General features: G+C 54.5%; 1 protein-coding gene and 1 non-coding gene across 2 annotated transcripts in view; both read left to right on the top strand.

Moving 5' to 3' along the window:
• The first annotated feature begins 661 nt into the window (after window positions 1-661).
• Window positions 662-25,072, top strand: part of MYH6 (myosin heavy chain 6) — a 28,700-nt gene continuing 4,289 nt past the window's right edge. The window contains exons 1-32 of the mRNA XM_029077790.1: window positions 662-874; window positions 2,115-2,258; window positions 3,756-3,912; window positions 4,039-4,066; window positions 4,729-4,840; window positions 5,531-5,623; window positions 7,118-7,181; window positions 7,998-8,096; window positions 8,766-8,869; window positions 9,003-9,141; window positions 9,521-9,789; window positions 9,943-10,113; window positions 11,526-11,835; window positions 12,103-12,173; window positions 12,540-12,627; window positions 12,711-12,828; window positions 12,909-13,032; window positions 13,242-13,378; window positions 14,406-14,661; window positions 14,856-15,098; window positions 15,313-15,489; window positions 16,222-16,367; window positions 16,668-16,758; window positions 18,082-18,471; window positions 20,063-20,189; window positions 20,758-20,876; window positions 21,200-21,396; window positions 22,130-22,313; window positions 22,655-22,820; window positions 22,962-23,086; window positions 23,573-23,881; window positions 24,379-24,582. Coding sequence (XP_028933623.1) covers window positions 674-874; window positions 2,115-2,258; window positions 3,756-3,912; window positions 4,039-4,066; window positions 4,729-4,840; window positions 5,531-5,623; window positions 7,118-7,181; window positions 7,998-8,096; window positions 8,766-8,869; window positions 9,003-9,141; window positions 9,521-9,789; window positions 9,943-10,113; window positions 11,526-11,835; window positions 12,103-12,173; window positions 12,540-12,627; window positions 12,711-12,828; window positions 12,909-13,032; window positions 13,242-13,378; window positions 14,406-14,661; window positions 14,856-15,098; window positions 15,313-15,489; window positions 16,222-16,367; window positions 16,668-16,758; window positions 18,082-18,471; window positions 20,063-20,189; window positions 20,758-20,876; window positions 21,200-21,396; window positions 22,130-22,313; window positions 22,655-22,820; window positions 22,962-23,086; window positions 23,573-23,881; window positions 24,379-24,582 — 5,163 coding nt within the window. The 5' untranslated portion in view covers window positions 662-673. The remainder of the gene's footprint in view (window positions 875-2,114; window positions 2,259-3,755; window positions 3,913-4,038; window positions 4,067-4,728; window positions 4,841-5,530; window positions 5,624-7,117; window positions 7,182-7,997; window positions 8,097-8,765; window positions 8,870-9,002; window positions 9,142-9,520; window positions 9,790-9,942; window positions 10,114-11,525; window positions 11,836-12,102; window positions 12,174-12,539; window positions 12,628-12,710; window positions 12,829-12,908; window positions 13,033-13,241; window positions 13,379-14,405; window positions 14,662-14,855; window positions 15,099-15,312; window positions 15,490-16,221; window positions 16,368-16,667; window positions 16,759-18,081; window positions 18,472-20,062; window positions 20,190-20,757; window positions 20,877-21,199; window positions 21,397-22,129; window positions 22,314-22,654; window positions 22,821-22,961; window positions 23,087-23,572; window positions 23,882-24,378; window positions 24,583-25,072) is intronic.
• Window positions 21,702-21,812, top strand: MIR208 (microRNA mir-208). Its single transcript, NR_034693.1, has one exon. It is a non-coding gene; the product is annotated as a microRNA mir-208 (primary transcript).

Genomic DNA, 25,072 nt, shown 5'->3' with positions numbered 1-25,072 from the left:
GCTTACAAAAGAATAATTTAACATTCCTGCCCACGGTGAGCTGACGGTCTAGAAGGGGAGGCAATGAGGCTTTGAAGTTGGGGAGAGTCATTGTCCCACAGGAAATAAAAAGGAAGGAGATTCAGGACAGAGGCAGGGTGCCCTTCAGAAGCAGCAAGACCTAGTGGAAAGATCCTGGACCTGGGAGTCAGAGATCTGGGGTTCTAATGCCGGCTCGACCATTTGCCTGCCGTGTGACCTTGGCCAAGTCACTTAACGTCTCTGGACCTCAGTTTCCTCATCTGGAAAAAGGGGGACTCAATCCAATTTTCCCTCCTCCTCAGACTGAGAACCCCACAGGGGACAAGAGCTGTGCCCTACCTGAATAACCTATATTTTATCCTAGGGGTTAGTACAGTGCTTGGCACATAGTAAGTGCTGAACAAATTTCCCAATTGCTACTATTATTATTTTATTACTATTTTCCTACGTGAAAGGCCAGTGGAAAGTGGGGTAACACCAGAGGGGAACAGGGGTTGGCATCAATGGCGAGGTTGGGGTCCCCCCTGAAGGGATCGCCCTCCCCGCCCCCCACCTCCCAGCCCCATCCGCGTCCATGCCTACCGACTCACCGGCCGCACGGGCCCTCGGAGGTCAAGGTGTCTGCTCTCCACTCTGCCAGCTCGCCGCGAGGATGGGCGATTCGGCAATGGCGGAGTTTGGGGCGGCCGCCCCCTTCCTGCGCAAGTCGGACAAGGAGCGTCTGGAGGCCCAGACCCGGGCCTTCGACATCCGCACCCAGGTCTTCGTGCCCGATGACAAGGAGGAGTTCGTCAAGGCCAAGATCGTGTCCCGGGACGGGGGCAAGGTCACCGCCGAGACGGAGAACGGCAAGGTGGGTGATGGGGCCGGGAGGGAGAGGGCGAATGGGAGGGGGCAGCGGAGGAGGGGACGAAGGTCTCTGGTGGAGCCTGGCCAGTGTAAAAATGAGCCACAAGCAAACGATATGCAAATTTCAGGTGAGTGCTCCCCTCAACCGAAGTAGCGAGGGCTAGTGGAAAGACCATGGACCTGGGAGTCAAAGGCCCTAGGTTTTAATCCTCGCTCCACTATGTACCTGCTGATCGACCTTGGGCAAGTCATTTCGGTCAATCAATCAGTCAGTCATATTTACTTGGGAGAGTACAATTTAACAACATGGTGTGTGTGTGTGTGTGTGATACATTCCCTGCCCAAAATGAGCTTACAGTCTAGAGGGGAAGACAGACATTAATATAAATAAATTACAGCTATGCACGTCACTCCTCTGTGCCTCAGATACCTCATCCATAAAATGGGATTAAGACTGTGAGCCTCATGTGGGACACGGACTCTGTCCAGCCCGGTTATCTTCTATCTACCCCAGTGCTTAGTACACTGAGTGGCATATAGAAAGCACTTAACAAATACTATTTTTTAAAAACAGAACGTACGGTCTCGAGGCCTACAACACAATATGCCCTACATATAGTAAGTGCTTAACCAATACCATAAATTTAAAAAGAAAATAGAAATCGATTATTCAGGGGCAGAATGCCGGCTGAGGGTCGAAGGTCAGGGCAATGAGGCTGCAAGGGCTTCAGGGTCCCTGGAGGTCAATGAACCAGCCTCTGAAGGGTCCTCTGAGGAGCCACCCTCAGGGTCACTGCAGGCATAGAGAGCCAGTATCTAATGGTATCTAATAATAATAATGATAATAATTGTGGTTTTTGTAAAGCGCTTACTACGTGCCAAGCACTGTACTACATCAGTTCCCCCATGGTGCTCAGTAGGAGGGAGAACAGGAATTGAATCCCCATTTTGCAGATGGGGGAGCTGAGGCACAGAGAAGTCAAGCCCAAGGTCACACAGCAGACGTGGCCAGGATTAGTCAGTCAGTCGACTGTATTTATTGAACGCTTACAGTGTGCAGAGCACTGTACCGAGCGCTTGGGACAGGCCAATACAACAATAAACAGGCACATTCCCTAGAACCCAGGTCCTCTGGCTCCCGGGCTGGGGCTCTTTCCACTGGGCACAGTGGTCTGCACCGGGTGGTGGTCAATCAATACTACTGGCTGCTGGGCTGAAAGATGGCTCTCCCTCTCTCCCTCCAGACCGTGACAGTCAAGGAAGCTGATGTGCACCAGCAGAACCCGCCCAAGTTCGACAAGATCGAGGACATGGCCATGCTGACCTTCTTGCACGAACCCGCTGTGCTTTACAACCTCAAGGAGCGCTACGCTGCCTGGATGATTTACGTGAGTAATTGGGGGACCCCTCGCCAACGCCCCCCGCCCCAGTTATGACCCCATGCAAGAACATTATAGCACCTCTTGACTGGGTGCCCTAGAGGTGGACACATCGGAAAGACCTGAAGGGTCTGAGGAATTGGGGGGGGGCTCCCTGTCACATAACCAACACGAAGGAAAGGTGGGGAAATCCGAAGAGGCGGAGTGGGGAGGATTAGCTTGGCTCCTACACAATAATAGAAGTAATAATAACTGTGATATTTGTTAAGTGCTTACTGTGTGCTGGGCACTGTTCAAAGCACTGGGGTAGATGCAAGGTCATCTGGTTGGACACAATCCCTCTCCCACATAGGGCTCACAGTCTCGATCCCCATTTTACAGATGAGGGAACTGAGGCGCAGAGAAATGAAGCGACTTGACGAAGGTCACCCAGCAGACAAGTGGTAGAACCGGAAGGAGGGACCCTAGGCCCCACGCCCAGCCTAAGAGGAGTCAGTGACAGTTCCCTGAAGGATCTCCCTAGTTCATTCTGGTTGTAGATCTGTGGACAATGACTCTCCCCACCTTCAAAACCTTACTGAAGGCCCACCTCCTCCAAGAGGCCTTCCCTGACTAAGCCCTCATTTCCTCTTCTCCCACTCCCTTCTGCTTCACCCTTGCACTTAGATTTGCTCTTTTTTCACCCTCAACCCCCACAGCACTTGTCCATGGAAAGCGGCATGGCTCAGTGGAAAGACCCCGGGCTTGGGAGCCAGAGGTCATGGGTTCAAATCAGCTGTGTGTCTGTGGGCAAGTCACTTCACTTTTCAATGCCTCAGTTGCCTCATCTGTAAAATGGGGATTAAGACTGTGAGCCTCACGTGGGTCAACCTGATGACCCTGTATCTACCCCAGCACTTAGAACAGTGCTCTGCGCATAGTAAGCGCTTAACAAATACCAACATTATTATTATTATTATATCCGTAATTCATTCATTTATATCCATGACTGTCTCCCCCTCTAGACTGTCAGCTCCTTGCGGGCGGGGACGGTGTCTACCAACCTCTGTTTTATTGTACTGTCCTGAGGGCTTAATACAGTGCTCTGCACACAGTAAGCAGTCGATAAATATAATTAATCGGTTGGCTGATTAAGTATGATAATGTCTGCCCCCTTCCCATTGGAGTGAAACCTCCTTGGAGGCAGGGATTAGTACAATCCAAGGCATCCAGTGGATGCTCCGAAGATACCAGCGCTATCACCATCAGCAGTTAGAACAGTGCTTGACACAGAGTAAATGCCTAACAGATACTGTAATTATTATAACTATTATTAGGGAGGCCAACAAACACAGGACGAGGCGCAGATGTGATCCTATCCTCCTCCCAGAGCTTAACCCGTCTCCTTGTCAATCTCTCCCCTCCTCTGGCCGCCCCCTCTTCCTCGTGATGCTCATGCCCTCTCTCTCCGTGTCTCTCGGCGTCTCTCCACCTGCCTACCCGTCTCTCCCCGTTCCCTGGTTCCAGACCTACTCGGGCCTGTTCTGCGTCACCGTCAATCCCTACAAATGGCTGCCAGTGTATAACACCGAGGTGGTGAATGCCTACAGGGGCAAGAAGAGGAGTGAGGCTCCGCCCCACATTTTCTCCATCTCGGACAACGCTTATCAGTACATGCTGACAGGTGAGAGTCTCCCCTTCCCCACCTCCGGCCTGGTACCTGTGCCAGAAAAAGAGACTTCATCTGCCCCAGAGTCACGGCGGGAGCAGGGGGCTCTTCGGTAATCTGTGCTCTCCTCCTCTCTTCCAGACCGAGAGAATCAGTCTGTCCTTATCACGTGAGTCTCTTTCCTCTCCCCAGTTCTCCCACGCTCCCCTCTTCTCCTCTACAGCTCCCCCTCAGCTCCTCTTCAGCTCTCCCACAGCCCCTCCTTAGCTTTCCCACAGCCCTCCCAGGTCCCTCCCAGCTTTCCCCATAACGCCTTCACATATCTCTCACAGCAACCCCTCTGCTCCTCTACAGCTCCCCTTCAGTTCCCCCATACCTCTCCCCCAGCCCTTCCCTCATTTTCTCACAGTTCCCCCTCAGTTCCCCCCCAGCTTCCCCCACAGTCCGCCCACAAACTCCCCTCAGCTCCCCCACAGCTCTCCCACAGCCCCTCCTTAGCTTTCTCACAGCCCCCTCATAGTTCACCCACAACTCACCCCCAGCTCCCCACCCCCAGCTCCCTCACAGCTCTCCCACAGCTCTAACTCGGCTCCCACTTCTAATCCGGTTGAGGGAGGGAAGTGGGCGATGGGCCTAGGGAGAATGGTGGTCCCTCTGGGGGGGTCTGTGAGCATCGAGAACTGATTGGAGGTGGTGGAGGGACAGTTGAGCTCTAACTGGACAGAGAATGGTGGGTGATGGGCTCTGATCGGGAGGAATCTATAGGTGCTGAGCGCTGACCGGGGAGGTGTGGGGGGGATGCCAAGTTCCGATTGGCCTCTGGATCCCCAGCGGAGAATCCGGAGCAGGGAAGACGGTGAACACGAAACGTGTCATCCAGTACTTCGCCAGCATCGCTGCCATCGGGGACCGTGGCAAGAAGGAGGGTGCCAACGCCAACAAGGTGCCCGCAGGAGCACGGGGCCGAACCTGGCCTACCTCCCCATCTCTCCAGGAGCCCCCCAGGACTCAGGCCCTGTGGCTGGGGGGAGGGATGATCCCTGCCAAGAAAACTGCCCTGCAGGGACAAGCTGCAAATGGACCAAGAGAGAACTCAGGAGCCCTGCCCCACCCCTGGGCCTGCCCCACGCCCAGGTCTCGTCTCATGAAGCCCCCGGCCGTCCTTGTGTCTGGGCTGTCCATTTATTCATTCATTCATTCAGTCGTATTTATTGAGCGCTTACTGTGGCCAGAGCACTGTACTAAGCGCTTGGGAGAGTCCACTCTAACCATAAGCAGTCATATTCCTTGGCCACCACGAGTTTACAGTCCAGAGGGAGAGACAGACATGAATAGAAATAAATTACAGCTATGTACACAAGTGCTGTGGAGCTGGGAGGGGGGGATGAATAAAAGGAGCAGGTCAGGGCTACGCAGGAGGGGGTGGGAGAAGAGGAAAGGAGGGCTTAGTCAGGGAAGGCCTCTTGGAGGAGATGGGCGCTCAGTAAGGTTTTAAAAGAGTAACTGTCCCTCACCGCCCCTTCCCGCGGGCCCCGCCAGCCCAGATCAGTGGGCTGAGCCCCTGAGTCTGATTCCTCTGCATGTGTGCGTGTGTGGTGTGTGTGTATGTGTGTTTATCCCCGCCCATCCACAGGGGACCCTGGAGGACCAGATCATCCAGGCCAACCCCGCCCTGGAGGCCTTCGGCAACGCCAAGACCGTGCGCAATGACAACTCCTCCCGCTTCGTGAGTTCCCTTCGGTTCCCTCAGTTCACCAGTCGATGGTATTTATTGAGTGCTTGCTGGGTGCAGAGCACTGTACTCAGCTCTTGAGAGAGTGCAATACGTTCCCCGCCCACAACCAGCTTACAGTCTAGAGCGGGAGACTGACGTTAATATAAATGAATAATTTACGTATGTGAACGTAAGTGCTGCGGGGCTGAGGGTGGGACGGATACCGGATGGCCAAAGGTCACAGATCCCGGCGCACAGACAACGCGGAAGGGAGAGGGAGCCGGGAAAAGAGGGCCGAATCGGGGAAGGCCTCTTGAAGGAGATGTCACTTTAATAAGGCTTTAAGGGGAGAGTGGTGGTCTGGCATATATTTGACTGGGGTGAACGTTCCAGACCAGAAGGAAGATGTGGGAAAGGGGTCGGTGGTGAGACAGATGAGATCGGGGCACAGTGAGCAAGCAGGCGCTACAAGAACCAAGTGTACGGGCTGGGCTATAGTTGATCGGGAGATAAAGTAGGAGGGGGTGAGATGATTGAATGGTAAAAGTAGCATGGCTAAGTGGAAAGAGCCCAGGCTTGGGAGTCAGAGGTCATGGGTTCGAATCCGGGATCTGCCACTTGTCAGCTGTGTGACTGTGGGGCAGTCACATAACTTCTCTGTGCTTCAATTCCCTCATCTGTAAACTGGGGATGAAGACACTGAGCCTCACGAGGGACGATTAGACTGTAAGCCCGTCAAACGGCAGGGACCGTCTCTATCTGTTGCTGACTTGTTCATTCCAAGCGCTTAGTACAGTGCTCTGCACATAGTAAGCGCTCAATAAATACTATTGAATGAATGAATGAACAACCCTGTATCTACCCCAGCGCTTAGAACAGTGCTCGGCGCATAGTAAGAGCTTAACAAATACCAACATTATTATTATTATTAAAGCCCTCATTCCCAAGTACCCCTGGGTGGGAGGCTGGAGGAGGGTGTTTGATCCTCATTTTATAGGTGGAGATACCCAGGCTCAGAGAAGTTCCCAGACTCCCCTGGAAGTCTTGGTCGGTTTGCTTGTCCTCCTCCCCAACCCTGGGAGCCGGGGTAAGCAGGGGCAAGGCCTTCTACTGCCCTGCTACACCTGGGGCTGTGCCAACCCCTGAAGTAAATAGCGATATACACCGTGGGCCTGACCTGCTAGCCCGACCATCCATCAATCCAGAGCCCTGACTGAGCGCCCGCTGTATTAAGCGCTTGGGAGCATACAATAGAGGGGAAAAGACACAGTGTCTGTCCTCAGGGAGTTTACGATATAGTGGGGGGAGACCGACATAAAATGATTTGCAGAGAGGGAAGGGGAAAGGGATTGGAAAGATGGTGTGAATGAGGGAGTAAATCATCATATACCAGAGTGGTCTAGCTGCGGGAGGGAGGACTAGAACACGATAGTCCCGAATCTGGGGATTTTCTGGGTGGGCTCCCCTCCTTCTATCTTAATTAACCTCCTTCCCTCCGTCTCCCAGGGGAAATTCATCCGCATCCACTTCGGAGCGACGGGGAAGCTGGCATCCGCCGACATTGAGACCTGTGAGTGACCCAGGTGTCCGGGCTCAGCCTGAGCTCCATCCCGCTTTCCCCCGTCCGCCCTCGGTCCCTCCCAACGGGGTCTCTCGCTGTCTTTGTCTCTCAGCTCTGTCTTTTTTTGGATCTCTCCCAGGCTCTGTCTCTCAGTGATCTTCATCTCTGTCTGGTTCTCTCAGTCAGTCGATCATATTTATAAAGCACTTACCGTGTGCAGAGTACTGTACACTTAGAGTACAATATACCAAAGTTGGTAGATATGGTCCCTGCCCACAAATTATTTGCAGCATAAAGAGGAGTTTACAGTCTCTCACTGTCTCTGTCTCTCAGCCTCTTTGTCTCTGGTTGTCTCCCTGTCTCCATCTCTCAGCCATCTTGATCTCTGTCTGGATCTCTCCTGGTCTCTCTCTCTCACTGTCTTTGCCTCTGTCTGCATCTCTCCCTGTTCCTGACTCTCAAGCATCTTTGTCTCTGTCTCAATCATTCCCTGTCTCCATTTCTCAACCATCTTTGTTTCTGCCTGGATCTCTCCCTGTCTCTTTCTCTCAACTGCCGTTGTTTCTGGACCACTCCCTGCCTCTCTCTCTCTCAACCATCTTTGTCTGTGTCTGGATCTCTCACTGTCTCTTTCTCTCTCAGCCGTCTTCCCTTCCATCTTCATCTCTGTCTCCGTCCTCACCTCTCCGATTCCACTTCTGCCTCTCGGTGTTTCTGTCTCTTTGTCACTGTCTCTCTTCTATGCCCACTCCGCTCGATCTCTGTGTCTCGGTCTCTCCCGACCTCCATGCCCTCTCCCCAGCTCTAACCCCTGACCCCCGTCAGATCTCCTGGAGAAGTCGCGCGTGATCTGCCAGCTGAAGTCGGAGAGGAACTATCACATCTTCTACCAGATCATATCCAACAAGAAGCCAGAGCTGCTGGGTGAGTCAGGGCCACCACTAGCCTTAGCATTTGTAAACGGAGACCCAATTCCTCCAGAAGCTACACTCCCCCCTCCTCACCACTACTCTGTCCTGTCCCCAAATCACTCACTAACTTTTCTTTACTCCTCTTTCCCTCCCCACACTTCCCTTCCCTTCCTTTCCCCTATTTCTCCTTCTTTCATCATCTCCCTCTACCTGTTGCTCTCCACTGATTATTTCTTTCTCTTCTCACACTGTTCCTTCTTTCCTTCTCTCTCCTCTATTTTTCTACTCCTTTTTTCTTAACCTGAACCTGTCCCTTACTCCTACTCTCTCCTTTCCTTTGTCTTTTCCGCTGGCGTCTCCTCCTTCTCACTCCTCGACCCGCTCTTTTCCTCCTTCATCTTCTCTTAACTCCCGCAAACTTCAATTCTAATCCTGCCCCCTCCATCCCCCATCCTGTTCCCCCATTTCCTTCCATGTCCCTCCTCCCTTCCCGCATCTCCCTCGTCTCTCTTCCTTTATCTGTCTTTCTTTTCCTCATTCCCCCCTTCTCTTCCCCCTTCCCACTTCTTCTCCACCTCTCTTCTCGTTCCCCGTCTCTCTCGTCTTCTCGCCCCGTTCCTCGGCCTCCCCGCCTTTCTGTCCCCGGCTCTTCCCCTCTCCCTTTCCTCCCTTCCCGGAACAGACATGCTGCTGATCACCAACAACCCCTACGACTACTCCTTCGTGTCCCAGGGGGAGGTGACCGTGGCCTCCATCGACGACTCCGAGGAGCTCTTGGCCACCGACGTGAGTGTGGGGAGGCCCACCCAGGGGTTGGGGGGAGGGATGGGGGCAGGGAGCAGGCCCGTGGGACCCTCTCCCAGCACCATGGGGGTCCAGACCTGAAGCATCCGCTGTCTATCTGCCTGTCCGTCTGTAGAGCGCTTTTGACGTGCTGGGCTTCACCCCGGAGGAGAAGGCCGGGGTCTACAAGCTGACGGGTGCCATCATGCATTACGGGAACATGAAGTTCAAGCAGAAGCAGCGAGAGGAGCAGGCCGAGCCCGACGGCACTGAAGGTAAGGGAGAAGCCGACGAGGTCTGCAGGCTGCTTACAGGGAAGCAGCATGGCCTAGTAGTGGAAAGAGCCTGGACCTGGGAGTCAGAGGACCTGAGTTTTAATCCCAGCTCCGCCACAAGGTCTGCTTTGTGACCTTGAGCAAGTCACTTCACTTCTCCGTACCTCAGTTATCTCATCTGTAAAATGTGGATTGAGACTGTGAGCCCCAGGTGGGACCTGAATTGTGTCCAGCTTGACTATCTTGTATCTACCCCAGCGATTAGTACAGTGTCCAGCACAAAGTAAGCGCTGAACAAATACCATAAAAAAACCAAGAGCCAGAGGGGATGGAAAGAAGAGATAGAGCACTCTCTTCTTCACCCCCTCCTCTCCTCCAGAGGCTGACAAATCGGCCTACCTCATGGGGCTGAACTCGGCCGACCTGCTGAAGGGGCTGTGCCACCCGCGGGTGAAGGTCGGCAACGAGTACGTCACCAAGGGGCAGAGCGTCCAGCAGGTGTATTACTCCATCGGGGCCCTGGCCAAGTCCGTGTACGAGAAGATGTTCAACTGGATGGTGACGCGCATCAACGCCTCCCTGGAGACCAAGCAGCCGCGGCAGTATTTCATCGGCGTCCTGGACATCGCCGGCTTCGAGATCTTCGACGTGAGTCGGGGAGGCCCGGGCGGCGGGAGTCGGGGGGAGTCGGCCACCGCGATCCCTCCCTGGGGTCGGACCCTGCCGCCGGGAGTCCCGGGACCCGCGCCGGGCCGTTCCCGGTGGTCCCGCCCTTGTCCGTGACGGCCTCCCCCGCTCCAGTTCAACAGCTTCGAGCAGCTGTGCATCAACTTCACCAACGAGAAGCTGCAGCAGTTCTTCAACCACCACATGTTCGTGCTGGAGCAGGAGGAGTACAAGAAGGAGGGCATCGAGTGGGAGTTCATCGACTTCGGCATGGACCTGCAGGCCTGCATCGACCTCATCGAGAAGGTGCCGCAGCCCCCTCTCATCCTAGTGAGGGCCCTTCTTTAAAAGGATAGGTAGAATCAGCCCTGGGAGAAGGAGGAAGACAAGGACCCCTCTCCCTGGACAGAAGTTCCCCGAGGTCAGGGGTCACGTCTATTAACTCTCTTGCTCTCCCTGTGCTTAGAACAGTTTTCTTCCCTCTAGGCTCTCAATAGTTGCTATTGATTAATCGACTGATCGGTCCCTGAAGCGTGTCTGGGGAGCAGAAAGGGATCTCCCCAGAAAACCTCAGAGAGGGGATCCGCTCACATTCACAAGAGGACAGCAACACTGCCCACGTTGCACTGATTGATTTCTCTATCAGTAGCACAGACGAGGGCCGGAGATAAGCAACTGAATTAACTGAAAAATCAGACCTCGGCGTAGTCGCGTTCGTATTTATGAACACCCACGCGGTGCCCTGCACTGTACTCAGAACTTGGGAAGTTTTGTACTAAGCGCTTGGGAAGTACAAAAAAAAGAAGTGACATGTCCCCTGCCCTCAAGGAGTTACCACTTTAGGAGGGAGGACAGGGTCGATAGGATTCAGCCTGGAAAGAAGGCCGAGGGGGAAGCTGATCGCTGCTTTCACTCCTCGGTAAGGTCACTCCCATAAGAAGTTTGGCCCGCTGGTCAATTCCGTCGTTTGGCGAGAGAGGCAGCGTGGCCTAGTGGAAACAGCTTGGGCCTGGGAGTCAGAGGACCTGGGTTCCAATCCTGATTCTGCTACTCGTCTGCTGTGTGACCTTGGGCACGTCACTTAACTTCTCTGTGCCTCAGCAACCTCATCTGTAAAACGGGGATTAAGACCGTGAGACGTGGACCGTGTCCAACCCGACTATCTCGTATCTACCCTAGTGCTTAGTAGAGTGCCTGGCACATAATAAATGCTCAACAGATGCCATAAAAAAAAATTCAATCAATGATATTTATTGAGCACCGACTGTGCGCAGAGCACTGCATTAAGCGCTTGGAAAAGTACGATACAACAGAGTTGGTAGATCTGATCCGTATCCACAAGGAGTTTACAGTCTAATGAGGAAACGAAACTGAGCCGGAGGCAGCTGGGGAGACAGACGTTAAAATAGAATAGGGATAAGGGAAATAGTAAAGGAATAATAATACTATCATTATTATTATTATTACTAATTACAATAATAATAGCAATAGTAGAGTAGTGGTGTCAGTAGGCCAGACTTTCTATCCTCTCAGGATTGTGATAGAACACTGAAAAGGCTATTCGGCAATGTACACCTATTTAGTGTCCCCGGAGGGCTCGGAAACCTGCCTGCGGTGGGTCCAAGGCTTGGAGGCAGGGGGATGGACAAGTCGACCTCCCCGCGATTCTCTGAGCCCTTTGGAGCATGCTCGGTGACGTCTCCCTCTGCCTTCCCCAGCCCATGGGCATCATGTCCATCCTGGAGGAGGAGTGTATGTTCCCCAAGGCCAGCGACACGACCTTCAAGGCCAAACTGTACGACAACCACCTGGGCAAGTCCAACAACTTCGGGAAGCCACGCAACATCAAGGGGAAGCCGGAGGCCCACTTCTCCCTGGTGCACTACGCGGGCACGGTGGACTACAACATCCTGGGCTGGCTGGAGAAGAACAAGGACCCGCTCAACGAGACCGTGGTGGGCCTCTATCAGAAGTCCTCCCTCAAGCTCATGGCCACGCTCTTCTCCACCTACGCTGCCGCCGATGCAGGTGAGGTTGGGGTGGGTGACTCGGGGACATCAGCGTGTGCCGTTGCGGGGGAGGAGCAGGAGCTGATCCTCGGGACCGGAGATGGGGAGGAAGAAAACTCCAGAGTCAGATCGGGAAGAGGAGAAAGATGAAGGACCGTGGATCGGAGGGGAGGCGGAGGGAGGAGATGGAGGGAGGGATGGAGGGCGGAGGGGGGAGGGTCCCATCAGAAGAGGGGGCTCCAGCTGCCTCCGGCTCAGTTCATTTCCTCATTTCTCTGCCCGACAGGAGATGGCGGCAAGGGCAAAGGAGGAAAGAAGAAAGGCTCTTCCTTCCAGACCGTGTCGGCCCTGCACCGGGTGAGAGAGGGCTAGGCTCCTGGTGGTCTCCCTGGATACCCCAACCCCGCTTTCTCCCAGCCTGGCCCAACCCGGTCTGACAACGCAGACCTGGCGGAGACTTGGAGAAGAAAGGCGGGGACTTGGAGCTTGGAGATGTGCAAATGATTTGCAGATTAGTGGCCGGGAATTAGATCCTTAGGTGTGGGGCTCAGACGTGTCAGTCAATTCTGTTATATTGTACTCTCCCACGTGGTCAGTACAGGACTCTGCAAGGACTAAGCACTCAGTACATACCACTGACTGACTGTTTGGAAGAGGGTTGGTCCCTGATTCCCAAGGAGCCACAGATTCATCCTTCTTCTTCTGATCTTTCACCCCACCCAGGAGAACCTCAATAAACTCATGGCCAACCTGAAGACAACCCACCCCCACTTTGTGCGCTGTATCATCCCCAACGAGCGGAAGGCCCCTGGTGAGTGAAGGGGAGGCCGTTAAGGGGAGGGAACGTGCCCAGAGCCTGGGTCTCACGCGGCCCCTGCCCTCTCCGGCCCGCAGGGGTGATGGACAACCCGCTGGTCATGCACCAGCTGCGCTGTAACGGGGTCCTGGAGGGCATCCGGATCTGCAGGAAGGGCTTCCCCAACCGCATCCTCTACGGGGACTTCCGCCAGAGGTGGGTTTGGGCCCCATGGGGGAGTTTCATGGGGGCGAGGGCCGGGAGGAGTCGGGGATCACAATCTCTACTGCCCGCAGGTACCGCATCCTGAACCCGGCGGCCATCCCCGAGGGCCAGTTCATCGACAGCAGGAAGGGGGCGGAGAAGCTGCTGGGTTCCCTGGACATCGACCACAACCAGTACAAGTTTGGCCACACCAAGGTGAGGGGCGGGGGAAGGGGCACAGAGAACACAGGGGGTTCCCTCCCCGGCCCCCTCTGGTCTCCCCAGGACCCTCTCTCAGTCCGCCCTGCCTCTGCTCAGGCGGTGGCCGCCCCACCGCCCCCCACCCATCTACAGGTCTGATTCGTCCCCCAGGGATAGCTCAACCCAGAGCTCCCATCTCACCCCCACTTGTCCGCTCTCTCCAGGTGTTCTTCAAGGCCGGGCTGCTGGGGCTGCTGGAGGAGATGAGGGACGAGAGGCTGTCCCGCATCATCACCCGGATCCAGGCTCAATGCCGGGGCCAGCTCATGCGCATCGAGTTCAAGAAGATCGTGGAGCGCAGGTGAATGGATGGGGAGAGATGGGGAAGACGGTGAGAGAGAGGGAGTGAGGGGAGGGACTGAAGACGAAATGAGAAGGGATGAAGGAACCGGCTGACACTAGACATTCAGGTGTTCAAATCGGTACCAATGGGAAAGCTATGGTCAGTGCTGGTGGTGAAATTTGTTAAGCATTTACTCTGTGCCAGGCACTGTACTAAGCGCTGGAGTAGATACAGGCAAATCGGGTTGGACCCAGTCCTTGTCCCACCCGGGGCTCACGGTCTTAACCCTCATTTTACAGATGAGGTAACTGAGGCCCAGAGAAGTGAAGTGACTTGTCCAAGGTCACAAAGCAGATGAGTGACAGAGCTGGGTTTAGAACCCAGGTCCTTCTGACTCCCAAGCACGTGCTGTACCCGCTAGACCACACTGGAGCCTGGAACCGTCATACATGTTGGGGCATTTAGCATCATTGGAGTAATCAGACTTGGGACAGTCCTACGCTTTGGGGCAATCAAGACTTTTTGAACAGTAGGTCACAGGAACAGTTAGAGACATTAGAGAAGTCATAAAAGGGTGGCACAATCATTGGCATTAGGAAAGTCTGGATGTTGATGAGGGTTTTTCTCACTCAGCCAGGGACAGTGCTCGAGTGACAGATTGGTCTCAGTGCCCCCCATTAAGGGATGACGGCTGTCAACAATTGGGGCTTATTTATGGAGGTTTAGTGGCACAGTAGCTTTAGGTCTTGAAGCTAAATATCACCGGATGGTGTTCCTGACTTCCCCAGAGTTTTCCAGAATTCTTCCCAGGTGCAGTCCTGATGGGGTTGAATCACGTTGGTGGGTGAGACGGGGTAGAGACTGTGAGCCCCACGTGGGACAACCTGATTCCCCTATGTCTACCCCAGCGCTTAGAACAGTGCTCGGCACATAGTAAGCGCTTAACAAATACCAACATTATTATTAGAGGGGAGAGAGATTTGGGGTGGTTGATGTCCCTGGGAGAGATGGCACTTGCTTATCTTTGCTGACGTCCCCGACTCAGAGACGCCCTCCTGGTGATTCAGTGGAACATCCGGGCCTTCATGGGGGTCAAGAATTGGCCCTGGATGAAGCTCTACTTCAAGATCAAGCCGCTGCTGAAGAGCGCGGAGACGGAGAAGGAGATGGCCACCATGAAGGAGGAGTTTGGCAGGATCAAAGATGCGCTGGAGAAGTCAGAGGCCCGTCGCAAGGAGCTGGAGGAGAAGATGGTGTCCCTCCTACAGGAGAAGAATGACCTGCAGCTGCAAGTCCAGGCGGTGAGACCACCACCCCGCCCCCAACCATCATCACCCCACCCTGAAGCACCCTACCTCTTCCCGGGCTCCCTCCCCATTGCTCTGGCCCTGTTACTCTATTGCTGGATCAAACCTCTTTCTCCCTCTCTCCCCACACTGTCCTCCTCTCTCTCTGCTTCAATTTCCTTCCTTCCCCTTCCTTCCTCCTCATCCAGGAGCAAGACAACCTGGCAGACGCGGAGGAGCGCTGCGACCAGCTGATCAAGAACAAGATCCAGCTGGAGGCCAAGGTGAAGGAGCAGACGGAGCGGCTGGAGGACGAGGAAGAGATGAACGCCGAGCTCACGGCCAAGAAGCGCAAGCTGGAGGACGAGTGCTCGGAGCTCAAGAAGGACATCGACGACCTGGAGCTGACGCTGGCCAAGGTGGAGAAGGAGAAACACGCTACGGAGAACAAGGTGAGCATGGGAACTCCTCCTCCTCCGGGCCCCTGGCTTTTCTCCCCGGCTCCTTCGGGCTCTGCCCCTCGGTCAGGCCCAAGCGACAGGATGGTGATGGTCCCGGTGGCCTCAGCCTGGGATCGGACTCCACCTGAATTTCCCATCGACCCTTCTATGGGGTAGGGGCCCGATGACCTCTGTCCCCATCGGGGTTGGGGCTCTCGTTCGGCAGGTGAAGAACCTGACGGAAGAGATGGCTGGGCTGGACGAGATCATCGCCAAGCTGACCAAGGAGAAGAAGGCCCTGCAGGAGGCCCACCAGCAGGCCCTGGACGACCTCCAGGCCGAGGAAGACAAGGTCAACAGTCTGTCCAAGTCTAAGATCAAGCTGGAGCAGCAAGTGGACGATGTGAGTGACCTTGGCTCCGACCCCACCTTGCCCTGTAATTATGATATTCACTGAGTGTCTATTGAGTAAGAGCCATTGAATTAAGTGTTTGGGAGAGTTCAAGGGAAGGAAAATATGCATTCCCTTTCCACAAGGAGTTTACGATCTAATTAAAATAAGGACATTTATCTGGAATTTACTACGTGCCAAGCTCTGGAGTGGATAGAAATAAGATAATCAGGTCAGACACTGCCCCTATCTTACGCAGGGCTCACAGTCTAAGGGTTTGGGAGGACAGATGAGGCCTAGAGAAATTTAGTGACTTTCCAAGGTCACACGGCAGGAATAACCTGGGGCTTCTCCCAATCCCATACTCTTTCCACTAGGCCACACTCCCTCCAGTCAATTATATCCAGAAAACAAGAGCAGGCAAAGACAGAACCAATCCTGGATTTCCAAATCCCTTGTTTTAGAAAGTTTTCTTAGGCAACTGGACCTCTGGTTTCTCTGGGCTTAAAAACTTCACGTTTTCAAGAGTTCAGCAGAGTTTTATGCCTAAATCTTGGGCGTCCTCATCATAACTACCCATACGTGTACCCCAGATATGTAGGTCGTGGGGGGAGCCTCAACAGAGTGAGCCCTCGGTGGAATCTGAGATCCAGCAGATAGTTAAGGTTCCCAGGCAAGGCTGTCGGGGAGAGGATCTCTGCCCCTCACCCAGCCTGACTCTCTCACTCTGTCACTCCCGGGCAGCTGGAGGGATCCCTGGAGCAGGAGAAGAAGATCCGGATGGACCTGGAGCGGGCCAAGAGGAAGCTGGAGGGAGACCTGAAGCTGACCCAGGAGAGCATCATGGACCTGGAGAACGACAAGCAGCAGCTGGAAGAAAAACTCAAGAAGTAGGAGCTGGTCGGGTGGGAGGGAAAAAGGGACTTAGTCTATTGAGGGTGCCATCTCCCCTCCCCATCCCCGGAAGTCTGACCCTTCATGGGGCCACTGCTCCATGATGTTGATTTATCAGTGACATTTACTGAGCGCTTACTCTGTGCAGAGCACTGTATTAAGCGCTTGGGAGAGTACAATACAACGGAGTTGGCAGACACATTCCCTGTCCATAACTTATGGAGCTTACGTTCTAGAGATCCAGAACCTTCCCTGGACCTGAGGGAGCGACCAAGGGGATGTGTCTTCTTTTCCAGGAAGGAGTTTGACGTAAACCAGCAGACCAGCAAGATTGAAGATGAGCAGGCTCTAGCCCTGCAGCTGCAGAAGAAGCTGAAGGAAAACCAGGTGCTCCTTTTTCCCACCCAGACCAGGAGGACAGGGAAGCCTAGGGGAGGGGAAAAGAGAAGGCTGTGGAGAGTCCCACAGTGGGATGCCAGCCACCGAACCGGGGGTCTTCGTGATTGTCCGTCTCTGCCCCGGCTACGTCTCAGTCATCCGGGTTGCATTTCATTTCATTTATCAGGGCCTCATCTGTCCTTCCAAACCCTTAGACTGGTGAGCCCTGTGTGAGATAGGACCAGTGTCTGATCTGATTATCTTATTTCTCCCCACCCCAGAGCTTGGTACATAGTAAATGCCAGATAAATGTCATCATTTTAATTAGATCACAAGCCCCTTGTGGACAGGGAATGCATGTTTTCCTTCCCTTGCACACTTCCAAGGACCACTGCATCCTCTTGGAGTGAGCCCGAGATCATTTTGGCTCCCAGGAGCGATGAAGAATGAACCCTAGTCCTTGGAGCTCTAGATGTTGATGTTCTAGATCTTTTCTCCTTGCCTCAGATTGAGAAGTTGGAGTTCTCTGTGTTCCACCGGTCTAGAACTCTGGGTTCTAGATCAGGGTACGAAGTCTAATGGCTCTGAGCCCCTGATGTCTGATGGCTAGGATCTCACAGTCCTGTATTTTTTTTACTATATTTGTTAGGCTCTTATTATGTGCCAGGCACTGTACTAAATACTGGGGCAGATAGAAGCTAATCGGGTCGGACACAATCCGTGTCCCACATGGGGCTCACAGTCTTAATCCCCATTTTACAGATGAGGTAACTGAAGCACAGAGATGTGAAGTGACTTGCCCAAGGTCACCCAGCAGACAAGTGGCAAAGCCGGAATTAGAAGCCAGGTCCTTGTGACTCCCAGGCCCGTGTTCTATCCACTAAGTTATGCTCCTTCTCCCCATTTTGACACGCTGGGTCTAATGACTCTAGGCCCCTGTATTCTAATGGTCTAAAAATCGCAGTTCTGGATCGAGGCACGATGTGTAAAGGTGCTGGATCCCTGCATCGAGAAGCAGCATGGTCGGGTGGATAAGTACGGGCGTGAGAGCCAGAAGGACCTGGGTTCTACTCTCAGCTCCGCCACTTGACAGCTCTGTGACCTTGGGGAAGTCACTTAACTTCTCTGGCCCTCGTTACCTCCACCTATAAAATAGGGATGAAGGCTGTGAGCCCCATGTGGGCAGGGACTGTGTTCTATCCGATAAGGTTGTATCTAGAGCCTGGCACATAGTAAACGTCTCAGAAATACCATGAAATAAAATGGTCTAGATGTCACGGTTCTGGATCGAAGCATGAGGTCTAACGGTTCCGGATCCCGGCACCTTCCCAGGCTCGCATAGAAGAGCTGGAGGAGGAGCTGGAGGCAGAGAGGACGGCGCGGGCCAAGGTGGAGAAGCTGCGCTCGGACCTGTCCCGGGAGCTGGAGGAGATCAGCGAGCGGCTGGAGGAGGCGGGCGGGGCCACCTCGGTGCAGATCGAGATGAACAAGAAGCGGGAGGCCGAGTTCCAGAAGATGCGGCGGGATCTGGAAGAGGCCACGCTGCAGCACGAGGCCACGGCCGCCGCCCTGCGCAAGAAGCACGCGGACAGCGTGGCCGAGCTGGGCGAGCAGATCGACAACCTGCAGAGGGTGAAGCAGAAGCTGGAGAAGGAGAAGAGCGAGTTCAAGCTGGAACTGGACGACGTCACCTCCAACATGGAGCAGATCATCAAGGCCAAGGTGGGATCACTCTCCCTCCTCTCACTTCCCCACCGTCACCCATCTCCCTCCTCCCTTCTTTCATTCATCCATTCTATCGTATTTAGTGAGCACTCCTTGCGGGCAGAGCACTGTTCTAAGGGCTTCGGAGAATACAATATAATAATAAACAGATACATTCCTTGCCCACATTCTTCTCTTCCTCCTCTCCTCCTTTCCCACTGCCATCTTCCATTTGCCTCTAGACTGTAAGCTTGTTGTGGGCAGGGAACATATCTTCTACTGTTATACTGTACTCTCCCAAGTGCTTAATACAGTGCTCTGCACACAGTGTGTGCTCAGTCAATGCAATTGAATGAATTAATCTGACTCTTCCTTCATTCCCTTCCTTCATCTCCCTTTCACTCTCTTTCCATCCATCTCTGCTATCTCCCTCCATCCATCTCTCAATCTATCAATCAGTGGTATTTATTAAGTACTTACTGTGTGCAGAGCACTGTACTAAATGCTTGGGAAAGTAGAATTATAAAAGAGTTGGTAGACAAGATCTCTTGCCACAAGAAGTTCACAGGCTGGAGGATTACACTTTTAAGTATTGTCCATCCAGCCCAGGATTTGGTCTCCATGGAAACAGGATCCTTGGGGAGTTCTAGCGATTCTGGCCTCCTCGACATCCTTCCTCATTTTTTTTGTTTTTATTTTTAATGGTACTTGTTATGTGCAGACACTGTACTAAGCACTGGGGTAGATAAAAGATAATCAGGTTGGACGCAGTCCACGTCCTACACAGGCTCACAGTCTTAATCTCCAATTTACAGATGAAGGAACCAAGGCACAGAGAAGTGAAGTGGCTTGCCCAAAGTCACACGGCAGAAATGGTTTTATATCCCAGTCCTCCGACTCCCGGGCACTTGCTCTATCCGCCAGGCCACGTTGTTTCTCTCCTCATGCTTCGGGATGAACCGTCTAACGCCCCTGACTTTCCCTCTAGCAACCCATCATGACGCTCTCATCTATGAATTCCTCCAAACTCTTCTGGAACCTCCCCACACTTTCAGCTGACATAACTTTCTGCGGCAGTGAGTGTGAAGAAGTTTGGTTTGAGCTTACCTCCTTCAAGCTTCCGGAGGTGCCCCATCATCCTGTGATATGAGATTTGTCAGTCAGTCAGAAAACAGTGAGTGTTTACTGCGTGCAGAGCACTGTACTGTAAGCACTTGGGAGAGTACAATACAACAATAAACAGACACATTCCATGCCCACGAGCTGAGAAGAATAATTCAATTTTCCCTCCAGCCATGCCCTCCTCAACTTTAAAACCTTGGATCATATCTCTTCTCAGTGAATTTCTTTCCCAACCTGTGTAATCTTCTTGGTGGAGCTACATAAAGTAGCTACCCCATCCCCCAATCACCTTGGTCGTTCATCTCCAGCACCATTCTGTGCTTCTTGAGATGTGACAGGCAAGCAGGAGCCTTCTTTTTACTCTCTCCTCCTCTACCCTCACCATCTTCCGTTTCTGCATCTCCTTTCTCTCTCCCCACCTCCAACTCTACAGTCCTTTGGTGGACCCCCTGGCTGTCCCTCACTCCGGCTGTCTCTCTGCCTCCAGGTCAACTTGGAGAAGATGTCTCGGACCCTGGAAGACCAGACCAATGAGTACCGGATAAAGCTGGAGGAGACCCAGCGCTCTCTCAATGACTTTACTACACAGAGGGCCAAGCTGCAGACTGAAAATGGTGCGGTTCCCCTTCCGAGACCCCCTGCCTTTTTTCTTAATGGTATTTTGTTAAGCGCTTACTCTGTGCCGGGCACTGTATTAAGCTTTGGGATAGACACAGTCCACGTCCCAAATGGGGCTCACAGTCTTCATCCCCATTTTACAGATGAGGTAACTGAGGCACAGAGGAGTTAAGTGCTGGCATGTGGTCACACAGCAGACAAATGGCAAAGCCGGGATTAGAAAAATCCCAGGTCCTCTGACTCCTAGGCCCGTGCTCTTTTTACTAAGCCTTTTGTCACAAGGCTTCCAGATCCCTCCCCCAGAACTGCTCCTGCCCTAAGGGGAGAGAACACGATGGGGTACCAGACATCTACTGGCCTGGAGCCAATTAGGGGGTGCTCCGATGTGGGATGACTGGTCAATCCCAAAGAGTCACCTCCAATCTCCCGCCTGCCGCAAGGGATCCAGACTTACCCAGTCGCGGGAGGCCAGGGGTGATGGATTGACCTGACTGGGGTTCCCTGGGCTGGGAGTAGCCTGAAGGGAATCCAATGGGCCTCCTGGTCCTCCCTGCTCTTATCCAGGTGAACTATCCCGCCAACTGGAGGAGAAGGAGGCCCTGATCTCCCAGCTGACCCGGGGCAAACTGTCCTACACTCAGCAGATGGAAGACCTCAAGAGGCAACTGGAGGAGGAAGCCAAGGTGAGGTTGAGGCCAGGGAGCCTCCTCAGCGGCTCAGAAGGGAACCCTGGAAAAGTGAAGGCGGCATCTGAGGAGATGTCACTGGAGCCTGGACAGGGGAGGCAGAACTTGGGGACTGTGGGTGGAGCCTGGAAAGCTGTAGGCGGAGACTGATGGGCTGCCGGTGGAGCCTGGAGAGCTGGAGGTGGAGGGAGAGGCTGAAGGTGGTACCTGAAGCGTTGTGGGAGGAGTCCGGAGGGTTGGAGGAGGGCCATGGGAGTGAAGCTCTCCATGGAGACTGAATCTGGTACCTCGCACTTTTTTCAACCCCATCCACCCGGCAGGCGAAGAACGCACTGGCCCACGCGCTGCAGTCCGCCCGGCACGACTGCGACCTGCTGCGGGAGCAGTACGAGGAGGAGACGGAGGCCAAGGCCGAGCTGCAGCGCGTCCTGTCCAAGGCCAACTCCGAGGTGGCCCAGTGGAGGACCAAGTACGAGACGGACGCCATCCAGAGGACCGAGGAGCTGGAGGAGGCCAAGTGAGTCCAGAGCACCTCCTTCTCTTCTCCCTCCTCCTCCTCCCTGATCAACTGGGGCCCCAGACCCGGGGCCCTGAACCCCCTGGGGAAGTGGAGAGAGTGGGGTCCGCTGAAGAGATGCTCTGTGGGGGAAGACCAGTTTACTCCAGCCTCAGAGTCGGCAAGAAGAAAGGGCTGGGGTCGCCCTGACATGGGACATCGGGACCCAGGATGGAGACCAGAGGGAGCAAGAGACCCTGGGAGCACCCCTACACTGTAACTGCATTACTTAGGACCCTGACCCCCAGTAATCCCTACCCCCGACCCGAGCTGGCCCTGGACCACTTCCTGTGACAGACAAGCTTTTGGCCCAGATTATACCTGACATTCCCGTATAAGACGAGCAAAAAGCTTGTTGGTCAGAGGAGCCACCATCGACCCAGGTAAGTGCCTTGGGGAGGGGTTGGGCCTAGAAACCATTTCTGGCGAGAGACAGTATTAGATGGTCCTGCTTCTGGATCCCTCCAAAGAGGACCTGGAGGATCTTCAGCCAGGAATCTGTCTGAACTGGGATTCTGGATCATTTGGGCTCTGGATTTCTCTACGGGTTTGGAGTGCCTGTCTTCCATCACACTACGAGGCATTCTGGATTGCTCTAGAAAAAGATCTAGGTCACTCTTCAGCTCCCCGAAGAGGCCTCGCACTGCCCTCTCAGTTCCACTTCTTCCCCCCCCCCCCCCCCCGGCCCGGGCAGGAAGAAGCTGGCACAGAGGCTGCAGGACGCGGAAGAGGCCGTGGAGGCCGTGAATGCCAAGTGCTCGTCGCTGGAGAAGACCAAACACCGGCTGCAGAACGAGATCGAGGACCTGATGGTGGACGTGGAGCGCTCCAACGCCGCGGCCGCCGCCCTCGACAAGAAACAGAGGAACTTCGACAAGGTACGGGGCACAGGGGCCAGGGGACCCGGGCCCAAGGGAGAGCAGGGGGAGGGCAGATCTGGAAAGGAGGGAAATCTGGAGAGGAGGAGATTCTGGAGATGGGGCAGGAGGGAAGACTGGGAGAGAATCCATGATGGATGAAGAAGAACCAAGGGAGAACGAAGGAATAGGAGAAAAATTCCACCAGAGAGGGGAGCCGGGGGAGGGGCAACTGGAGAAAGCCAAGGAGGGGAATGAAGGGGGAAAGGGGGAAAGGTTGGGAGGAGTGAGGCTAGGGAGGGAGTGGGACTGGGGCATGGAGGGGTCCCAGACAGATGCAGAGCCCACCTGCCCCTCCCCAGATCCTGGCCGAGTGGAAGCAGAAGTTTGAGGAGTCTCAGTCGGAGCTGGAGGCCTCCCAGAAGGAGGCGCGCTCCCTCAGCACGGAGCTCTTCAAGCTGAAGAACGCCTACGAGGAGTCGCTGGAGCACCTGGAGACCTTCAAGAGGGAGAACAAGAATCTCCAGGGTGAGCTGGGGGCTAGACTCGAGGAGGGACCCTCACTGGGGCAGAAATCTGGAGATCAGAAAACGGAGATTGGAGAAGGAGGAGGAGGAGGAGGGAAGCTGACCCATCTCTGATGCTCCCCCTCACCTTGCCCCCACACAGAGGAGATCTCGGACCTGACGGAGCAGCTGGGAGAGGGAGGCAAGAACGCCCACGAGCTGGAGAAAGTCCGCAAGCAGCTGGAGGTCGAGAAGATGGAGCTGCAGTCCGCTCTGGAGGAGGCCGAGGTGAGGGCAGAGCCTGCCACCTAAAGCCTCTGGCTCCAGCTCTGCCCACCCAGTCCATCAACGCTGACTCTGTCACTGACACCCCTGGGGCTGCGTGGGAAACTGTTTCCCGGCTGCTAAAGTACATCTTACCTTTGGAGTCCAGCTCTTTCCTCCCCTTGGGTCATGGCCAGCTGCAACCAGCAATGGGGAAGGATTCACAAAGACGATGAAGATCTTTTCCTTTTCTTTTCTTCCTTCCCCAAGTCTCCCTCGGTCTTCCATGTCTCCCTGGGTCCTCCACGTTCCCTGAGTCCTCTATGGTTCCCTGGGTCCTCCATGACTCACCTACATTTTCCTGGATCCTCCACGTTTTCCTTTTCCAATCCCCTCTCTCCTCCTTCCTGGTCTCCAGCCCGTATTTTTTACTTCTATCTCCTCTCCCCCGGAGGCCCCCGAGTCCCCCTTTTCCCCCCTCAAGCCCAACTGTGCCTCCCTGCCCCCCAGGCCTCCCTGGAGCACGAGGAAGGGAAGATCCTCAGGGCCCAGCTGGAGTTCAACCAGATCAAGGCGGAGATCGAGCGGAAGCTGGCGGAGAAGGACGAGGAGATGGAGCAGGCCAAGCGCAACCATCTGCGGGTGGTGGAGTCCCTGCAGACCTCCCTGGAGGCCGAGACCCGCAGCCGCAACGAGGCCCTGCGGGTGAAGAAGAAGATGGAGGGCGATCTCAACGAGATGGAGATCCAGCTGAGCCAGGCCAACAGGACGTCAGCTGAGGCCCAGAAGCACCTGAAGATTGCTCAGGCCCAGTTCAAGGTAGCAGATGCTAATCCAGGAGGAGGGAGGTCCTGGTCCACCCACCCACCCACCCATCCATTCACTCCCACACCCATCCCAGCACTTAGAACGCTGCCTAGCAGACACATAGTAAGTGCTTAACAAATACCATAATTATTATTATTATCCATCCACCCATTCATCCATCCGCCCACCCATCCACCCACCTATCCAACTCCCCATCTATCCATCCACCCGACCACCCACCCATCCATCAATCCATCCATCCATCCATCCCATCCATCTTTCAATCAGTCACACTTTTGAGCATTTACTGTGTATGGAGCCCTGCATTAAGTGCTTGGAAGAATGCAATAGTCAACATAGCCGGCCCCTGCCCTTAACGTATCTTACAATCTCATTCAGGAGGCCCTAGCCCCTGTTCTCTCCCAGCCCCTGCTAGAGCCAGAATGGGAAGCCCGGGCTCAGATCCAGGTCGGGGTTCAAGCCGTACCCCGGGACTGTCTCCCCTCCAGGACACGCAGATCCAGCTGGACGACGCGGTGCGTGCCAATGACGACCTGAAGGAGAACATCGCCATAGTGGAGCGACGCAACACCCTGCTGCAGGCAGAGCTGGAGGAGCTGCGGGCGGTGGTGGAGCAGACGGAGAGGGCCCGGAAGCTGGTGGAACAGGAGCTGATCGAGACCAGCGAACGCGTCCAACTGCTCCACTCCCAGGTGAGGACCGGACCCGGGACGTGGGCCCGAAGCCGTGCTTCAACGGCCCCTTCCGAGATTGGCACGGAGTCTGTGGCCAGCAGTGGGTCGGGGGGAGGCCCGGCAGAGACCTAACACCCACCTCCCTCCTGACGCCAGGACCACAGTCCAGGACATTCCATGGGTCAGCCACGGGAGACCCCCACACAACCCAACCATGGTATCTGGGTGTCCAACCTCTTTGGCTCAAGACAGGGAGGGTTCCCCAAGGCCTTTGAAAAATCAGTGATGGAGCTGACCTCTCAGTCTTGGGACCCAACTCTGGGCTAGTACGATTTTAGCCTGATGCTATCCAGGGTCAGGCCCACTCTCCAAAATTAGGATGGACATCAAATCCTGCTAAGCTAAAAAAACCACTGCATTTGCTATTTCTTAAACCATAGCCTAAAACAGTTCTAGAGAGGAGTTTCCCGTGACCCAAATGTCTAATGGAGTTCTAGAGCCTCATTTC

Source organism: Ornithorhynchus anatinus, chromosome 13 (assembly GCF_004115215.2).
Source record: "Ornithorhynchus anatinus isolate Pmale09 chromosome 13, mOrnAna1.pri.v4, whole genome shotgun sequence".
Taxonomy (NCBI): domain Eukaryota; kingdom Metazoa; phylum Chordata; class Mammalia; order Monotremata; family Ornithorhynchidae; genus Ornithorhynchus; species Ornithorhynchus anatinus.
This window is presented reverse-complemented; position numbering and strand designations above follow the sequence as displayed.